The sequence below is a fragment of the Amphiprion ocellaris genome, chromosome 6, assembly GCF_022539595.1.
Source record: "Amphiprion ocellaris isolate individual 3 ecotype Okinawa chromosome 6, ASM2253959v1, whole genome shotgun sequence".
NCBI lineage: Eukaryota > Metazoa > Chordata > Actinopteri > Pomacentridae > Amphiprion > Amphiprion ocellaris.
Genome location: NC_072771.1, coordinates 19,206,242 through 19,226,846, shown reverse-complemented (window position 1 = coordinate 19,226,846; position 20,605 = coordinate 19,206,242). Strand labels below are relative to the sequence as shown.

Here is a 20,605-nt window from a genome sequence, read left to right as displayed (position 1 = left end):
GCAGGATGACTCAGTCTATTCTGGCAATCTGTGCCATCCAGATCTGAAGCATATTAAATCCTCTGCAGTGGTCATCTGAGGTAAAACTGTTGCCAGGTTTGTTGTGAGGCTCATTAGGCTGGCCCGGGCTGATTACTCATGGACAATCAGGCCACTGCAGTTGCCTGATAGAACCGATAATAATGCAGAACAAAAAGAAACACATTTTAGCGACAATCTTGGCCTGAATACGCTACTTATAAATACACTCAGCTTTAGGAAAAAGCCTTACACAGGGGCAGACACAGACAATGGTATTAGTGTTGGATGCTCATTAAGATAACAGGCTATCTATGTGTGTGATCCGCCCGCCTGACAATAAGATATGCTGAAGCTGCAGGCGGTGTGCCGCACAGTCCGGAGGTAAGTACTTGACACCGACCGTCAGTCACAAAGACAGAAAGATGGACCGATAGAGAGGTGGCCTGCCTGCAGAACGGGTGCGAAACTGACAGGTAAAGTCACCCCGCTGCATTCATTGACTGACAGAGGGAGGATTATCTGTGGGACAGGCTTTAAGGCCACTATAGGACAAAACGAAGAAGATGGTGAAGCAGACAGCCACTCGTGAAGTCCTGCTGACACACACCTACAATACATGTTGAGCTACGACATTTCTTACCTCGTAGCGGTGACTTCATGGCGGCTTCCACCATGCCCACCAGTAGCTGCAGGCTCTTGGGGTCTTGGGCCAACCCGGAGGCGAAGGCAGCCAGTGCGTCGGCATGGCGACCAAGGTACTGAAGGGCAACACCCTGTCGGAAGTATGCCTGCAGAGAGAGAGAGGGAAGGAGGTAACACACAGAGTTATCAGGGCTCCAGTCTTTCGCCACAGCGTGAGGCTTTATTCAAACACATTAACAGACACACTCATTTCACGCCATTTGCATTTTTTCCACATGAGCAGTTTTCCGAACATGGCACCTCTCTCCTTTGTATTCCCATAATAGAGTGATCACTGGGTTTTTTGTACTTGTTAATTGGATTATAAGTTTTACATAAACGTACATGTTACACTCTGGCTGGCTGCCTTCTCAGGAGCAACTATTGTTTTTCTGTTGCGTGTTTTTTTTTTTGTTTTGTTTTTTTCTCTGTTTGCTGTGGGAGTAAATTGCACAAGTAGAGTGCTGGGATTTCTGTTTGGCTGTGTAAGAAAACAGTCAAGAAGAAAGAAAAAGGAGAATGAGACAGAGCTACTTTCTCAAGTCTGTCTGTAGCTCAAAAAGGAACACTCATAAATACTTTAAATTGCGCATTCCCTTTGACAGGACGCCGTTGTAAAATAGTAACACAACTGGCCGGATTCTGTTTATGCCGTATTTTTTACATCAGATATGTACTTGTGTCACTTTTGGGTATGCGAATGGATCTTCAAAAAGACAAAAATTAAAAAGATTTGTCATCCACTCATTTATTCATGGCGCTGAGACAGTAACATCTTTGGAAGTATAATAATTCAGAACCACTGAGACATTAACTGCATCTAACTTGTGACATACTCTATCTTTCTGTGAGAGATGAAAAATGCTTTGGAACATTCTGCAGAATGAAACCTAAAACAGACGCTGTCTCTGTGATCCAAAGCCCCATCAATAAGTGTGTTTTTTTTTCCCAGCATGTCTGTTTGGACTCACTAGAGAAAAGACGTGTTTCATCCAGGCGAGTGTGTTTGTGTCTAAGGCCCGATCAGACAATAATCCTAGTGAGTTGGTAAACCTGACTCGGGTCCAGTCTGACAACAGCAGCAAAGAGAAGATGGAACAAGATTCAGCTCATTATTCACAATCCAAACCACTAAATCCCCCCAAGAGAAAGCAAAGTGCCTCTCAGAATAGTCATATCTAGGCTTGTGTCTCAGAAGCACACAATTACAGCAGTAAAGCATGGGGGAAATGAGGGATGAGCATTGTGTGAGGCAAAGAAACAACAGACTCCGTCTCAAATTGAAACTGTCATGTTTTGACTCCTTGTTTTTGTGGTGTTTCTGCTTGTGTATGTGTGGGGCTGCAGCAGTCCAGACTGTCTGCTGGCCACCTCCTCACTGAGCAGCCAGTCACTCCACTCACTGCTTCCAAAAGTGACACTAGGGCTAATTTGCCATTAGCATCTAAGAGGCCTTTTCATTAGTCTTCCCAAGCTTCTCTGTTAGCACCACGAGGAAGCGAGAAAGGCGGGGAGGATTAGGGAAAATGAGACATGACATCGAATTTATAGAGACCAGTAATTAATTTTGCTTCCGTCCAAGCCCCCCCCCGCTGACTACCAATCTCTCTCCAGACCTGCTGCCCTCCCTCAACATTTCCACCTCCCTCCGCTTGCATCACAACTCCATTGAAAATGACGAAGACAGAGATTGAATTCAAAGCATTAACCTTTGTTCTAACACTGTTATTATATGAGAGGAGCGCTGGCCAGGGTATCCGCTCAATATTAATTGCATCTTGTGGCGGCTGAGTTTGGGCAGGATACGTTAGGGTTGAGAGGCCCACAAACGTTTCGCCCAAGGGAACGAAAGACATTTAAAAGCACTTCTCCCTTTGATTAGATTTACCCTGGAATATGACTGCTCTCCCTTTCATTCTCCTAAGCGCCGTGCCCCGACTGAGACGTCCGGAGAAAGAAGATGACAAAAAAAGATGAATAAAATAAGGCTCACTTCAAACAAAAAATTGGCATCTTCTTTAATCATGTCATTGTTGCCCATCCCGTCCTACATAAGGTTGAAAGACTAGACTGGGCAGGGAATGCATTAAAATCCTGCAAACACAAGCAGCAAAATAAATGCATAAGTGAAAGCGCCACGGCAAAAATGACAGAATCAATGTGCCGTACAATCTTATACGTTTTTTTCCTTCCATTAATCCCCCACTGCCTTCAAAACACATCGTGTGGCTGCACAAAGATGTACACATGATATAACCTCAGCCTTTGCATAATCCAACAAGTCAATTCAACCAGTGCTGCTTATAAAACAGAGGGTTCAATTCAATTTACATTACAGTGGCTGAATACTAATTAAGGACAATGGTGGGGAGTGATACTGATGGAAGGCTTGAGACATTCTTAAGTAAAAGCTTGAATAAGATAGGACGCCACCAAATAGCGCTTAAGGGTTAAAGCTGCAGAAATAACACCAACAGGTTGGCTATGCTATTGGCAGAAAGCATTTTAAGTGAAGGGAGAGCAAGATTTTACCCCTACACATTTTTTTAATCCACGCTTAACAGGATCTTTTCTAAAAACACAGCAGTATCTGCTTTGAGCTGCTGCTACAGTGATTAGCACAGCCTCTAGCTCTTAGCCAGAGACAGAAATTGAGAGAAGGAGATAGAGGGATGTTCAGCGGAAGGGGAAAGAAAGAAAGACAGAGCATTACAGCAGCAGAAGACGCTGCACAGATTAACTTTGCCCTGTCAACATACAGCATCACATACAAAACTGAATGGTACAAGTCAGCGCTTAAGCTTTCAGCCAAATGCCAGCTCCATAAACAGGATGCATAATAGAATATCACTCAAAGCAAAGTTCCCACAGACAACATGCCCTCCTGAAATGTGACACATCTGTTAGGCATCTTGTACAACATGACATCTGCAAACCAAGACTTCTAATAATGTGTTTTGCCTGGAATTCAATCCGGGGTAAATTATTGAACCTTCCTGCATCTCAGCCTCCTGTATTTAATGCAGCAATGTGCTGATGCCACAGAAGAGTGGATGGAGAGAAGAAGGTGCGTTGTTCTTACCCGTGGGTAAATCCTGAGAGCGCTGATACGCATGTGCATCAGTACATGTGTGTTCATGTGTGTGTGTGAGCAAAAAAAAAGAGAGGGAGAGAACGAGAGGCTACAAAACACTTACGAATAAGAGAGAGGATAAAAGCTTTTCTTCTTTCTTGAGCATTTTAATATTTCATGAATGCTTGTTTGATGTAGTTTTAAATATTCATGTTTTTATGCTTAGGAGGAAGAGGGAAATGATGCAAAAAAAATCACTCTGATATACTGTGCTGCACAGTGTGAGGAACCAACATTCTCCACACACTTACACACAAATAAGCTCAAGCATACGATCGCATACGCTCTCCTTCGCTCTAACAAGGCACTTACAATGAAACATGGACAATTTTCTTCAAGTGACAGCTCTGTTGTTCACAATAAGGCTCACAGTCGGAGCAGCTGAACAGAAAGTTGACAAGATTAAGATTGTAAGTTTGGCGCAAGACCAGCTGTTGGAGGCTCTTTTTCTATTAGCAGATTAATGTCTCGGCAGATGTCCTTGCCCCCGTCTTAGGCTCCTCTTCAGTATACTATAACCCCAGGGGTGTTCTCAGCCCCTGGGAGTACCTCTGTGTTTGCACTTGTCTATTCTTATTCAAGATCTGGGCCTAACAGGCTTAAAGGAAGAATTCAGTGAAAATGTATTTGGCTGGTTCTACTGCTACACTAAACTGATGTGAATGAGCAACTGAAGTACGATTTGGCACGTGGCAATGAAGATGTACTGTACGTAAGCACCCTGCCTGATACAAATGATTGTACAAAGTTCCTTATGTAGCATTTTATAGAAGGATGAATGCTGACAAAAACATACACACAGGTGTGGAAAACCTTGTTCAGTCAAAAGGTCATTGCATATTTCCATAATGTATGCTCCGTCTAAGTCCATTTACCAAGGTTTCGCTATAAGATGTATTAAATGTAGTGCGTCCAAGACTAAATGCATACTAAAGACCGTTGGATCTATTTGTTTACCCATCTCTGAATATGTAATTTCCAGCAAGAAATCAAATTGCCAGAGTAATTTGTAAATGCTTCGTATCAAGGGCACTGGAGCTGGAAGCCTGCCCATGTATTCAGGTTCTTTACAAACAGCCGAAGCTGCTTCCTGCCACACATTCAGAGGTGTAAAATCTCAACGGCATTGATGTCTCTCTACACAAACAGCATAACTCCTCATACACAATGCAGGCGACCTGTCACTGAACCGACAGTTCCAGCTGTGCCCCAGTAGCCCTCGGCCTTGCGTAGCTTGCTGAGTCCTGATCGGTGATCAGCAATAATAGAGATGCACTCAAATGTGGAAATCGATAAAGGCAGCGTAGGCTCCGTTTAGACCGTGCCACACCCTTCACCGCTGTTTAGGATACGCCTGCTGCAGATGGTTTCTGATCCCCCACAGGGCAAGTTGTGCCAGTGCAACGACTCTGAACAGAAACCCTGCAGGCGACATAATGGAACCCAAATCAGTCCATCAAATAGGGACAGCAGGCTGCAAATACACTGCAACACACACACACAAATACAAACTGTAGAAAAATACATCAATATCTCTCCAAGAAAACCAACCATCTGTCTCCAACAAACATGTATTACTTGAAATCAGCTTTCCACACAGGCCAGGATGCTGGGATGAGATTAACACTAATAGTGTGACAGGAACAAAGGGATCGCTGCTGTTCTTCCCTCTATGCTCTTTAACTATAGGTGTTGTTGCCTGGTTTCCAGTGTGGCCCAGAAATGTCATGTGTCGACCAGCGTTTAAGACATGCGCCGGCGACATCCCTTGCACATATCTGCCTCTACACTTTCAAGGTGACACAGTCGATTCGCAGGGTACACAAAATGTCAGCTGCTTAATTTAATATCCAGGGATAACTGTCGACCATGACAAATTAGCTGGGAGAACAGCTGAAAAAAGTGAAATGGAATGATTGCTGCTTTGGGCCAACTGCCCTTCAAGTTGACAAGCTGAAAGCCACAGAAGAAGGACAACAGAGACTACTTAATGAAAACTGTTTTTGAAGCAGAATGTGTGAGTTTCCATCTATCTGCAGCATCTCCCTGCAGGTACAGATCACTGTCCCTCAGGAATGAAGAGGTCTGAGGTCAGTCATCACAGGGGGGCAGTGGGGGGACGTTCCACCCGTCGCCCTGGGCCAAACATAAACCTCTGCCCTCAGGGTCACAAGGATGGAATCATGACACAGCTGCTTGTCTATTACCTTCTCCCCAATCTAATAAGCCCAACTCCTAAACCAGCAAACAGCCCTGACCTACATCGATCAAGTGCGTTTTTCTGTGCATATGTGTCGTGTTGTGAGAAAAAAACAGTGACAGACTCAATTTTCCTCACATCAGGTGACAGGCTTCTTCGTTAATTGAGCTAATCAATGAAAAATGCTGCTCTTTCAGGATTTTGTTTGGTCTTATATGCTGACTTGGAAGGCTTTTGTAGAACAGACCTGGTCAACCGTGTAGGGATTTTTATCGTTAACAACATAAGCCACATCAAAGGTGCATGTTAAGCACTTATGCAAGTCAAATGGAGGCACCTTACAATCTGCATGAAGGTAGACACAGTAAAATATTTATGATGCATTGATGTATTCCTCCCTAAGGGCGATGTAGACTCTGGTGATTGCTGTTCCATCTAAAGCCCTTAATTAGCCCATTAGATTAGATGGCTTTAATGAGAGCAAATTAAACAGATCATTCTTTGTGGAGCTGGCAATTTAAGGGTAAATGTTTCATTATTCAGTGAGTGGCGACAATGAAACGCAGGTAAACTCCAGGTTGCCTGGTAGAGATTTCAGCGTGAGAGACATTGTAGTACTCTCTCACGGCTGCAATGAATCGATTAGCCGGCTCACATCAAACTGGCAGGCGGTGTAGGACTTCAGATTGGAAAAGGTCATCGTCAGGTATGTGGAATCAATGCTGAGCACTCTGCATTCACTGTGTCTCGCATTATCTGACTGGGGGATGGTTTAACGTTTTCTAAAAACAACTACCAAAAGACAAAGAGAACCTTCAATAAAAAAGGTCAGGCCTTGAGACGAGCAGTGTCATGTGGTTCACATCTATTGTGACAGTCAAAGTGAAACAGAAGGGTAAAAAAACTCATATTGCTCATTTATCACAAACAGATGAAACAGCACAATAGTGGCAAGCTGTGGGGTCGTGCAGTGACACGCTGTCACAATGCACTGTTTGGCAGAGGAAATTCAATTTTCTTTCTGCTACGTGCATGTCCACCATAACTGATGGTTTTCACAAAGGAAACAGACCAATAGAAAGTGATAAACCAGCAGATAAAATCGCAATATGCCTGTAGCGCATTCCAAGCATGTTAATTCCAATGTTAGAAAAGCCATGTCACACTCCACCGCTATGATTTATAGCCCGATTTGTCACATGGATGCAGCTAGCATACTTGCATTCCCATTAGCATCTTAAGAGTCCTTAGATGTGCGGCTGAGAGGGTCAGGGTGCTAAACAGATTTCCGTGCCCTTCTCAACTAGATCCTTAGCTCTGCTCTGCCTGAGCATTGAGCACGATCCCCACAGCCACAGGGGCTGACTCTCAATTAAAGTAGGCATTAATTACTTAAAGGAGCTTTAATCAATCAAGGCCAGATGGTGAACCTAAAAAAGAGAGCAAACTCCAGACTGCAGAAGTGCCTTCCACTCCGACTAGACTAAAGGTGCCCATAAAAGTCTTTATTAGAGAATACCTCCAAGGCTCACATTTTACAGACTATGCTTTTTTCAACCCAAAAGGGCTATCATGCAATCTCAACTGAATCTTTTAAGTGTTGATTGTCAAAACTAAACTTCTTGCCTAACTATTTAATTCAGAAGTGCAACAAATAAGCTCATGCCTTTAATACAAATTGGAGGTTCTGTTTATTTCTATACAATGTCGAGTGAATAAACCGCCCAGACCATATGTGCCCCTAATGTGTTTCGCCTCACAGTGATGGCAGAGGAGGCTACTTGGCCCTGGTTCTGTACTCTCCTGGCCTGAGGCACCACGTCCTCCATCTTAATTTGTACACCCTTAATTGGCTTCGACAGTGAACTCAAGCATGGCTGAAAAATACCCTCCTCTTAGTAAACACTGGCTGAGAGACGCATGTTCTCAACATGAGAAACCAGGCACCTTCATTAACCATTAGGATGAATACTTGAGACCAACTGACCCTCTTTTCATCAACTCTTCAAAGCATGACACTCAGAGCTTCACATTCCACATGTTGCTGCCATCTTTACTGATCTATTCAATTCATACTGGGAGACAAAGGCAGAAGTACTGGAGTTAAAAAAAAATGCCACAGCTTATTCACAAAGCATCAAAACAAAAGCAGTTTAAACTGGCATTTTCTGAGGTGTGAAAAATCTGCCGCCAAGTCAAAGAAGATTTTTGAGCCTGAGGTATTTTTGAGGCTGGTTGGCACTGAAGGTCCCAAAGAGAGACAAAGTCCACCAAGTCATTACCCCCTCACACTGTCACACAGCATAGGCACAGCTCCTCTCCACTGTCAGCACTCGTGTGGGGTTCGTTATGGTGCTCTGGCCTTAGTGGGAAGTTGCTTCATCAAACAAGACTCAGCAGCACAGGCTGCCTGACAGTGTGGCTTCTCCAGAGCGGCCCTGCAATACTTCAAAAGACTCACAGTCAGCCTTTAAGGAGAGTTCTAATGAAAAGCATAGCATGAGCCCTACTGCTTTTGATTCTGCAAGTAAGAAGTCATACATGATTGAGTAAAGGCACGCTGAATCACAGACAAGGCACTGAGAGGTTGAGAGAACTGGACAGAGAGGAGAGCAGGGTGAGGAGAGACAATGGTAATGTAGTCTAAAGTGTTATACATACACTTAAAACAATGAGGAGGTGGAAAGACAGGAAGAAGGCGTGAGAGGGAGATAAAGGTTAGCACATGAAGGAGACACACAGATACCTCTTGGTATTCCTTCCTCGTATACTGTACATGTCTTCTGCCATCCAGGCTATCAGAGCTCTTTATTGTGTATGACCTATTTCTCCTTCCCATCTCCCAGTGCAGCAGCAGCATCAGAATACTGGGTTGTTGTGGCTGTAGCGCCACTGCTTTGCCATGCCTGTGCACACGGAGATCTCCCCAGCGATTATCAGATAAATGCACTTTAATTCACAACACATGCGGCGAAGCTTTATATATAGACTCGCTAATTCCCCCTCGGCCACAGTGCAATATGAACTCCATGCTGCAGCAATTTAAGTGTGTGATGAGTCCCACGCGGACAGGCTCTTCTACTTATCATATATATGACATGCTCCAGCACATTGCTGGGCCAGAGAATATATCAGAAGCTGTAAAAAAAATCTGATTATGAGTGGACTGGTGTGGCTTCTTCATTATTAATGAGGAAAGTAGATTTCAGGGCAGCTTTCCTGTGGAGAATTATCGGTCAATCCCAGGTGTAGTTGAGCTGAACAGCAGTATCATTTTCATGGGAGATATGTCACACTCACAGAAGAAGAAGAAAAACGCATTGTACTGTGCGTGGCAGCTAATGCACATTTCAGCAACAAGTATACTTACAATTTTAAACTGAACTCCTGACAGTCAAGTTCCATAAGAGGACTAATTGGCAGACTGAAATGAGATATATGCCTCTGATAACGCTGAGTGGTCCTGTAGCACATCTGCACAGTCTCTGTGTTAGCTCATTAAACAGCAAGTTCCCTCAGCGTTCTTTGGCCATCACCATGCATCATTATTTGTGTCCGCCTGCTAATAACATTTGCCGTATTTCCCTGGCTTTGATATCTATCTCTACGCATGCTGTGTGACTCGACGGACTGTCCAGTAATAAGATGAAGTGAACAGGTTTCCATACCACCTGTGGACAGTTTATATGTTGAAAAAAAAAACAGACACGAAATATGTTAATTGAAACTCCTCTGGTAAACCAGTCTCAACATAAAAGTAATTCACTGCCAGAAATTGTACACACACACACACACACACACACACACACACACACACACACACACACACACACACACACACACACACACACACACACACACACACACACACACACACACACACACACACACACACACACACACACACACACACACACACACACACACAGCAAGCCAAATAAAAACACTTGCTCAGAGCTATGAGTCATACTGTGGGTGCCAACAATCAATGGGGCTCACCGCACCAAGCTGGCTGTAGTAGCGGAATGTATTAATTTTCTCATTTAGAAACAAACATATACTACAAATAGATTAATGGTGTTTGATCAGCTTGGCAGAGCACTGCCAATTAGTATGCATGGATGGAAAGCAGCGTGATGCTTAGTTTTTGTAGGCGCTGCTCTAAAAGCATATGGCAACTAGTAAAAATGGTCGAGTTAAAATGAGATGACATGACTACCCATCTTTATTCAAAAGCATTATAGCTCCCAAGGAAGGGAAGCATTACAAGGTAAAAAGGTGGGAGATTGAGAGTGGGGGGGGGGGGAAGGAGGAAGAGGACAGTGCAGCCTTGGCAGCCAGGAGAGCAGGACCACAAGCGTAGAAAATTGAGGTTACGGTTAGCTTAGGACCAGGGTGAGGTGAAAGTGGCCCTCTTTTCATACTACACAGAGTTTGGCAATTACTGGTGGCAGCAGTTTGCACCAAGACGGAGGAAAGATTGATCCAGACAAGCAAGACTTTGTTTGCTTTGTTAAAAGTAATTAATCACTGAGGCCATGGAGGATTGGTGCCTTGAGTGCTGCATAGTTCTGCTGAGTGTGTCGGCATGTCTGCGTGTGCAGCCATATGTGAATATACGCGTGTCCCAGCATACATTTCTGCACACATGTCTGAAACAGCTGAGGGAGGGTTAGGAGAACTTTTGGGAAAAGGAGCAGGCAGGTGGAGGAAAAAGGAGCGAGAAACTTGCGCACACTGCACCCATATATTCACATGCATGTACTCAGGAGGAACGATAGTGCAATCCATCATAAAAGTCCTATCCACACCCACTGAGCAAGACGAGTCCAGTAAAGGGGAACTGTGGCGAAAGGAGGCAGAAAAAATACGCAGGGAGTCTCCTTTCACCTTCACTGTTTCTAAGTGGAATTAAAGAGTTGCATCTTCTGCTGCCGGTGACTTACTCCTCCTTAATCTGAAATAAACAACATCTGCACAGTTTCTCCATCGCCATTCTTCCCCTATTGCTCGTAAAGCAAAGCTGGAGTGTTTTATTCATGTCCCTAAAACCAATTTTGCATCCATCATATTTTCATTGCTCATACTCACAGTTTTAATTGAAAGACAAATCCTGCAGCGGCCTTGTTTTTATCACATTAGACACCCTGCTCCTACTTGTGATTGCAGTGATTCTAGAGATGAATCACAGTAGAGGCACCATTAATGCCTGCTGTATTCTCTTGTTACCCTTCTCCTACCGGACAGCTGTCAGACCAAATAAAACATAATTATAATAAGTTTAATTGTGTTCATTTTGTAGCGGGTTGCAAATGTTAAGGCCAAGAGCAAAAAAGCCCAAAGTGAAAACCTGCTGCGCATACTGTAAATCCCACTTGATGGCACACTCTGCCCCGAAGCTCTCGGTGTTGTGAACCACACTCCCTCCTCCCCACCCTCCACACTGCAGTGATAGAAGCAGCGGGAGCCCAGAGCCACAAAGACACAAGCCTGATCAATAACAGAGTACACACACACTCTCACGGAGGAGTCCAGTGATCCCGCGGTGGCTGGGGGTCTTAGGGGAATGGGCGTCACTGCGCGATGGGAAAATTGGATGTGAAATCGTGAGCGGAGCAGAGAAGAAAAGACAGAGGGGGTAGAGCATGAGAATAGCATGGGTGTTCTCTAGTGTCATATTTTTATCCGCAAGCAAGAGAGTTTGAAGGGCGGCAGCTGCAGCGGCGAAATGGCCACGCGTTGAGAAAGCGCTCATTCAAGTGTTGGCTGGGCAGCCGCAGGCCTGGACTCTAATAGAAACAGAAGCCAGGGACCCTTCTATGTCAGTGCCTCGGCTGAGCAGAATACTAAATCCTCCTCTTGTGCTAATGATTACCCCAAGCAAGGTGCAGGTCTGCAACACCACTTTGCAAATGAACATCGGGAACCCTGCACATTCAAATTAGCACATTGTACCTGCTGGTCTACACTCACAGCTCTGTGGTGCAATACCTGGAGGACACAGCTTGACCAATAAGGGCAATGATTGTCTGGCGAAGGCTAAATACTGAAGGCTTTGTATTTTCACACCCTGTTAAAGCAACAGGTTGCCTGATCGCAAACCAGCAGGGTTGGGGGGGGTTTCAGGAATAGATGTGGCGTGATAAATGGCAAAAAGCCACTGACCCCCTCTTCTATAGCAGGGGTGTATGAATTACCTATCAGGCTACCCAGGGAGTGATGACCCAAGTCAGTGTAGCCAACCCCGCCAACATCATTTACTGAGCCACTAGCCTCTGCTTCAGACCTTGCCATAACTTACGCACAAACACCCTCTGGACCTACTCCTTAAATGGAGGACTCGGCCTCATAACTTATCATTACATGGCACAGTGAGAGAGTGGTGGTATATTACTTCATGACAATACAGATACTGGAGCATATTATATCATGCTTAGTGAGGTAATTACAAAAGATGAGCAGAGACTCTCATGCTCCCATGTCACCTTCATTTAATACTTTGTTTACCCGCACTTTGTAAACCCACATTAGTCTCTATATGTCAGCACACAACAAGATCAGACTGTACGGCTTCATGTGTTGCTTATATTCTCTTTTCTGCTAAATTTATTTTTTGCCCTCTGTGCTGGAAAATGTTCCTACATATTTCCTGTTTCCTACCACTACACTCCCTGCATCATTTATCATGTTGTGGCATTAAGATAACATCCTGCACTAAGCCATCTTCTAGTGCTACTCTATGAATAAACTTCCTAATATCAGCCAGTGATGGCTCATTATGCTGGCCTATCATGCCAGCTTCTTTCAAAGTGTTTTTTTCTCTTGGGTAAAAAAAAGAGAAAAAAAAATACAAACTTGTGTGCTACAATGCTTTTTTTGGTGCTGCTGGATTAAGCATCCTGTTTTAAACATTTTTCTGCTGCTTTTTTCCCCCCAGAGCCTGCAGAGATGAAGAGAGCTTTGGATGTTCAGAGAGAATTTCATTCAACCTGCAGTGCTTCATGTTCCCCCAAGGGAGTTTTCTTTCCTCTGTCAGGGGTCTGAAAGCTAAACAACCCTGAGGAGAGGGCCAGGGAGCCACTCATCTACTGTACAAACATGGTAAGCACAGACATGGTGAAGCAGCAGGCTGTTTACAAGGCTAACAAAGCAGATACATCACTCCTCCTGATCGCTCTCAGATAAAAATAAATGTAAGCTTGGGACATCAGGTTAAAGCCGTGGCATGCAGCTGCGTAAATGAACATTAAGGCTTCATGGTTTTTTTGTTGTTTTTTTTTTTTAACTCAATGGAAATGAAAACCACAACTTAAAGCATGAGTGAAACAATAAAATAGAATATGATCTAAATATTTGACCATTACCCTCAAACAAAAAGGATCAAGCCACCCACTAAGAAAAAAATCACCCAAATGAAAAGTGCAGCAGAAATCCAGTCCGTCAAGCACAAAAACACATGAAGACAAATAAACTACATGTGATACCATAGCAGTCTATGTGCGGATGTCTATAAATGTATGTGTGTTTGTGTGCACACATGCCTGTTCGTGTGTGATCCCCTTTCTATCACTGAGTCGTCTTATTAAAACCCGTTGCCTGGAGAGACCAGAGTAATTACTCAGTCCCTCTCAACACCTTTTGGACTTTGGGCCAGATTCAATGTGCCGCTCCAAATGTCACACACCTTAGCTGGCAATTAAACAGCACTCTCCCTCAGTTGCTGTTTTAATGGGGCTCCTCTACTAAAAATAAAAGCTGAAAGGTATTCTGGTATCACATTACATAAAAGGGTATTGTGATTATATGAGGCATAATTTATATATCATTTGCGGGTATTCACGAGTTATTAAGGTCAATGAGAGCATGGAAATGATGTCTAATGAATTGTGTCATCACTAATGAAAACATTACCTGGGAGAAACAGGCTGCCTATTGTGATTTCTAGATATGTGTTTTCTACTAACAGGCGCTTCAACACTTTTTGGTACAACATGATCAGGTGTAGTTTTGGATTAAATTTCTCATCCAATGTATCTCTTGCAGTAAAGCCTGTAAGTTGCACAAAAACAGCACTAAATTTAATCACTAATGTTTTAATTTTCATAGATATTATCAAGCCCTGAGCTCAGGCCTTTTATTGAAGAAAAACATTTTATAGCTTGCAAGATTTCAAAGGATTTTTATATCAGTAAGAACATTGCTTAAAATTTGCCTTGCATATTCTGTTTATAACCAGCACAGAAACTCCAGATGATAATTGCCTACAACGAATCAAAACACAAGGTCCGTGAGCAGCCGCACTTAATGCGTACAACAGCCGGAGCAAAGTTTGACACCACTTTCCTGTCAAGGCTCATTCAGTAAGAATGAGTCACATCGGCTCTTCTCTATCAAGGCGGCTCACCCTGCTGTCACTGTGCAATGCGTAAACTCCAATTAATAGACCAGAATCTATGCATGCGTGTCACAATGGCAGCTGCCTTACCCTCGCCTTATTTCTGGGCAGGGCTACAACGGGTGCTCAGTGTTTATGTCACCTCTTAATTGCATTTTTCCCCCATGGTAGAGGTATGGCTTTGTGCAGACGCCCCGAGGAAGAAAAAAGAAGGTCAGGCTGCCAATTTGGAGCTGGCAGGTCGAGAGCAGCGGCAGCACTTAGCTTCGCTTGAGAAGAGAATGGAGGGCTGCTGCTCATCTATGGAAACCAGGACAAACAAAAGAGATAAGTGAAGGGGAAAGGAAGACAAATCCCCCTCCTGTCTTTCCTGTCTTGAGGCTCTGGGAGAGTGACACCAGGCTTACAGAGAAGCCCCACATCGCAGAGCTACCTGTGATTGAACAGGGACAATACAGAACAGGAGGGAAGGATTTTTGGAAGGGCATTCTAATGTCCTGTATCGCTGCGAATATGCAAAGCAAATACACCAGATGATCTCTAATATTCATTTAAGACATGTGTTTCATAGAGGACAGCCCATGTTTTTTTTCTAAATATGAGCACAATTTAGTAAATACAATGATTACTGCATATAAAGCTAAGCATCAAACATCAGTGGGTTCTCTGAAGTCAATTAGTTAATTACAGAGGCACCTTTTGATGCATAATATGTAGCCTTAAGGCTACTAATTTTGATCTGGCCATTTGTGAATAATTAATTTTGGTGATTTGGTGATATTCTATAGCCTTCAACAGATTATAGAGGGAATAAATATAACAAAAATACCAGCATTTTAAACAATAAATGTCCAGCTGCTACTATGCTGCTCGGTCTACAACAGACAAAGAGCCACAGAACCTTGGATTTTTCCTTTCTTTCCACTTCTGAATAATTTCCATAAAACATCTCAATGTGGCAATAGGGGAGTAGAGAGGAGGAAAGTGGAGGAACAGATCGAGTGAGGGAGAGGCGAAAGGATAAGGGACAAAGGTAGTTAAGAGGCAGCCGGTTTGGGACTGCACAAAAGAGAGGATAAGATTAGGGCCAGCACTATATCTTTCACCACTGCACTGTGTTTGAGCCCCGCCAAAAGTAGTGCCTAAAGAAACTATTAAAAAGAAAGAAAATAATTGGCCTGTGACGACAAATCAGTTCCAGTGAAACTACAGTTTGCAACATGACATGGAAAAAAAGGCACCTATCACTTTGACCAGGCCTCTCTGCCTAGGGGGTGACTTGCACACTGAAGCACAGAGGCTATTTTTAATAAAGCAGGCAGCATAATCTCAATAGATCCCCCTCTTTGCATTCCAGTGTGTCTGGGTCAAACTGTCAGTCTGTCTGTTGCGCTCGCTGTCTGTCGGTCCCAATCCAGAGTGTCACTGAGCCAAGTCAAGGAGGACATGGCAGCTCTGGTCAGGAGTTCATCATGGGTCAACAACTGGGTTCTACCCGAGGGGACGCCAGCTTTGTTTATGGAAAGGGATCTTTTTTCGAAAGCACTCAGCCATGAAGGTCTGGTCTTATTAATGCAAATATATCTGCATTACACAGGGTGGATTTAGTGGACTAATTGCCAGCTGATACAATTAAACCATCATATTTCTTCTCTTGGGGTGTACAGCGATATATCATGCTCAATGAGAGCTAACAAGAGTGAAGGATAGAAGAGAGAGGTGGCGGGTCAGAAAGTTAGGTCAGCCATCAAGAACTCACCCATCACTCCAGTGGTGACCCACCTGACCTGGATAATGCGCCTCCCTCCCCAACCAGCACAGATACATACATACACACACACAGGCGTTATACAACTGCAGATGCTGCCACACAGTTTTTGCAGCTGTCTCTGCCCATCAGTCAAGAGGCAACGTTCACTGAATCCAGACAAACAAGTGTGAGTGAATTCTGACACCCTGGTCAATTACAGAGGTATATTTATCACAGCTTCAACACAAACATCACACAGAAACCTACACCATGACGACTATCTCCTGGCAGCAGATGTGAATATAGCTTTTCCAGGGTAGTTATCCTCAAACTGCACAGTCTAAAATCCTTCGTATGCCCACGGCCCGGACCAGTGTTACGACCCAGTATGGCAAAGGAAACGACCGTTACTGCGAATCACCCTAAACACTTGACTTTCAACTGGGCTGAAAACTGGAGGAGCCTTTGAACATCTTGCCACATGCTGAAAGAGAGCCTCAGCGCTGGCCCTAGGGGACCCCAAGGCTTGGCCTCACTCTCATGTTTTTCAATACACAACCATTGACACAAACGAAAAGGGAATAAATTTGAGGAAAGAAAAAAAATTGCAGAGAAGGAAAGGCCATGGCAGTAAATGGGCGAGAGATTTCAATGCCCCAGAGGATCTGAGAAAGACATCTGAGGTAATTTCTCCACAGACATAAAAGTTATTAACACAAAATGAATAAATGCCTTTTCCTGTCTTGCTCTCTTAAGGTCTCCCTCCTCCCAAGCAGCATTTCATTCCTTATGGGAGTGAATCCCTTTCAAAAGTGCTCATTTTGATGACGCCGACTCTTCTTGGTCTCTAAGGAGCAATTACAGCTGCCCTGTCAAATACCACAATGCTCCAAAGGACCAGTTCACTGCCTGAGGGGCCCTTTCATACCCCTTGAAACCCCAATTTCAACCCCTGTGAAAGTTGGTGCACACCAGCCCCTTGAACTCTAATGAACACAGTCCAAGACAAGACCAGGACAATAATGAAAATAGCCTCCTAGTCAACAGCGGGATCCACCTCTATACCTCAACCTATCAACCCCGAACACAACCTCAAACTCCCCAAAACCCCTACAGGCACACCTTTCAAAGACAACCTCCATCCATTTTTAACTCCCTGGTGATACACTCCTTATTAGTGGAGGGAATCCAATTCTCTTTCCAAGGCAGACCTTGAGGTCCCCAGTAGCCCACCCACATCTGAGGAAGAGGTTGCCATTAGTGACGGCTCTATTCATTCAACTCCATGGCCAGGAGGTGAGAGAGCACAAGCAGGCTGGTTGGGGGGTATCTAAACGCTCCTCATCATCACCTCCGTGTGTGTCTATTTGGAGGTGTGATCATCTGGCGTTAATTAATCACCTCCTGAGGTCAGAGTGGCACAACAGCAAAGGGTCCATACTCAGCCTGCCTAACACCTCGCTCCCTGGAGGAAGTGAGGGGTGACAAATGTAAAGCAGCACAGCCGCCATGCTAAAGACAGTGCAAGCAGGTGGCAGGCTCAAAGACCTGAACTCTTGGCCAATTAGATACACCCACAATCGAATTGCTATGTAATAGTCACTGCATGAATACCACATCTGCATTGCCTGTTTCATGCATGTTGCTACATGTGGTAGGTACGCGGGCCTTCATCTGCTGAGCTCAGGAGTTTGTTTGACACCCTCACTGACAACACATAGCTATAACACCATCCTGGCATAGGTGTATCATCCTACTATTTTGCAGCACTACAGTGATGGAGCTAATTATCACGGCTAAAGAAAGACCAGGGTGGATAATGTAAATGTCAGTAGCATGAGGGAGGGGCTCTGCTCTCTTCAGGACTGCTTTGAATCTTCCTTCCTCAAAGGCATGCAGAGGGAGAAGCACAGCCAGGGCCTGTTATAATAATCTAAATAATTTGAGATTATTTCATGAATTGAGAGAACTAAAACACTAGGAAGCATCATCATCTACAATAATTATTTTTAGTTTAGTTTCAGCAGCTTGTTAGACTCCCCACCCTTAATTTGGAGCCCTTGTATCCAAGTACCAAGCCTCAAACAGGAAATAATAAAACCAAGCAGACTTACAATTAAGATAAATTAGCACACCACATACTATAGTGTTATTATTCCCCCATTCTCTTGCTTTAATAATTAATAAACAATCCTGATCAATGTCTTATAGCAAGCCAAACCCACTCTTAATGGCAACCTATGCTGCTTTAATTGCATGCCTTGCAGTTCATTCACCATGTCACTGTATTTTAATGCTTCTGGTTTTGGAAAAGGAGCTCGACACGGCAACGTGCAAGCTGGCACACAATGCGGTAGACCCTGTGATGATGGAGAACTCGTGTGTCTGTTTTCTGTTTCCGTTTTCGGGGATTATCCGGGAGAATATACAGGCCAAGAGTAGATTTATAAAGTGTGCATGTGGGGGGTGAGTAAATGTAGCCCCCTGTGCTGTGTGTTTCAATCAGATTGAGCGGGTGCAAGCGCAGCACATTATTCTCCCCTGCTCTGCATAGCGCTGTGCTAGGCTATGTCCTCCTGCTGTATTAACGTGATGTATGGCCCAAACGCTGTGCTGCGCCACACCACACCGCACACACTCCTGACACACTGCTCCAAACACCCTCTGCGGCTTTTTCATTCCACCTGTCAAACAGTTATTCATCTCTCCCTCTCTCTTTTCTCTCAGTCCCTCCCTCCCTCACACTTGCTTATCTTTTCACCCACCCCTACATCTCTCTGCCTTATTGTATCCATCACTTTGCTTTGTCTTCATGAGCATTCTTACAGCTTTGTTTTCTGCAAAAAAAAAGGAAACAATATTGCAGATAGCTCACTGCGAATGGTGCACATGCATCATTATACCATATTCCACTTGCATCAATGCCAGCCAAGACTTTGGAGGCAGAGTATGGATTACTGCTAGAAGTGAAGTGAGTGGCAGGAATGTGCAATTCAAAGAGGATCAAAGCACCGAAGGTGTTTGTCACATTTGTCCACTTTGCAGGGGTACTCTGACAGCAACTGACGACTCTTTCCATCAGACTCCATGACAGCCAATCAAAGACAAAAGGAGAGAAAGCACCTCTTCAGTTCCACAAAGTATAACAGTGCATCTGAATAACACAACTTGTCAGTTCAGTGCGGCTGTGCTTAAGGGAACTGTGCCGTGCTAAGAGGAGGGGGGAATGAGGTGCAAAGGTTAGAAATGTAATCTGAGAAAGACAATTACCGTCACTTACGGTGTCTTTTGTGAAGCAGGCCCGTTTTTATCAGTGACATTAATTTATCTCAATAGTATTTACAGAGGACCAAGAGGATGGTGCTGCGGGAGGGAGAAACACAGAGAAAAAGCTGTCAAACCAATTCCCTCCAACCGCCGCTTCCTTCATTATCTATGGCTGTTGGCTACAGAAATACTTAATTAGCTCGCTGGTTGCGTGCTATTGCTTTGTCTGCCCCCATTGTTCTTTTTATGTATATATGCTTTATCATTAAAACACTAAAAGATGAGAGGTGATGGCTGCTTTCATACTAAAGAGTCATAATTCTGACTTCTATTTACATCTGTGTTAAAAATACATGTGTCTCATGTAAAATATTTATGTTTCATATTATAAATTATGCCTCACAAGTCTATATGGCTGTAATTACCTTAGATCTGAATGGCAGAATCTCTAGTTCAAAGACACTTCCCATACTAAAAAGACAGAAGCAAAAGTATTTCCCTTCAAATGATAGTGAGCCTGCAGCAGTGTGGGTCTCCTGCTGAGCACCTTTGATCATGTGTGTTTGAGTGCAGGCAGGTGCTTCAGGCATCCGGTGAGTCCGGGCCAAGACCTCTCCCCTGGACTCCCCAAAACTTGGACAGATCAGCCAAAGCTGGAGCTCCAGCGTAGCCTCGCATACGACACCCAGGCCATCAGCCCCACATTCTTAATCACACTGTGGAACTGATTCAATTCATTTGGCCTGGGAGCAGATACGGAGCCATTACGTCCTTATTAACAGAGTGCGGAGGTGGAGCCACACCTGAGTGCTCTGGAAATGGGCAGCGTGCTCAGCTGATTCCACTGCAGGAGGGACACTGCAGAGGAGGAAGGGAAAGAGGAGGGAGGACTGCTATTTAAGACGAGGGAGCTAAATTTGATTAATCCATAAACTGATTTACTACGTCTGATAATATGCTAGTAACACATCCACACAGGGACTGCTATGATTATATCAGTTATGGTTCACGGCCATCTACGATAAGGTTAAGCTTGGGGCTCAGAAGAGAGAAGTGGAGTAATTGAGTTAGCATTAGGGCAATACCATGCTATGATTTCTACTAAGGTATATACAGTGTGACATGTAGCTTAAGGATTTCTGGCATTAGACGCTAATC

At 44.1% G+C, this 20,605-nt stretch overlaps 1 protein-coding gene across 3 annotated transcripts in view; it reads right to left on the bottom strand.

Annotated features, from left to right (window-relative positions):
• LOC111580372 (tetratricopeptide repeat protein 28) overlaps nt 1-20,605 on the bottom strand; it is a 179,127-nt gene that overhangs the window by 74,941 nt on the left and 83,581 nt on the right. For all 3 annotated transcript variants that reach the window (XM_023288096.3, XM_023288097.3, XM_023288099.3), the window contains one exon: nt 662-809. In XM_023288096.3, the coding sequence (XP_023143864.1) occupies nt 662-809 (148 nt within the window). The remainder of the gene's footprint in view (nt 1-661; nt 810-20,605) is intronic.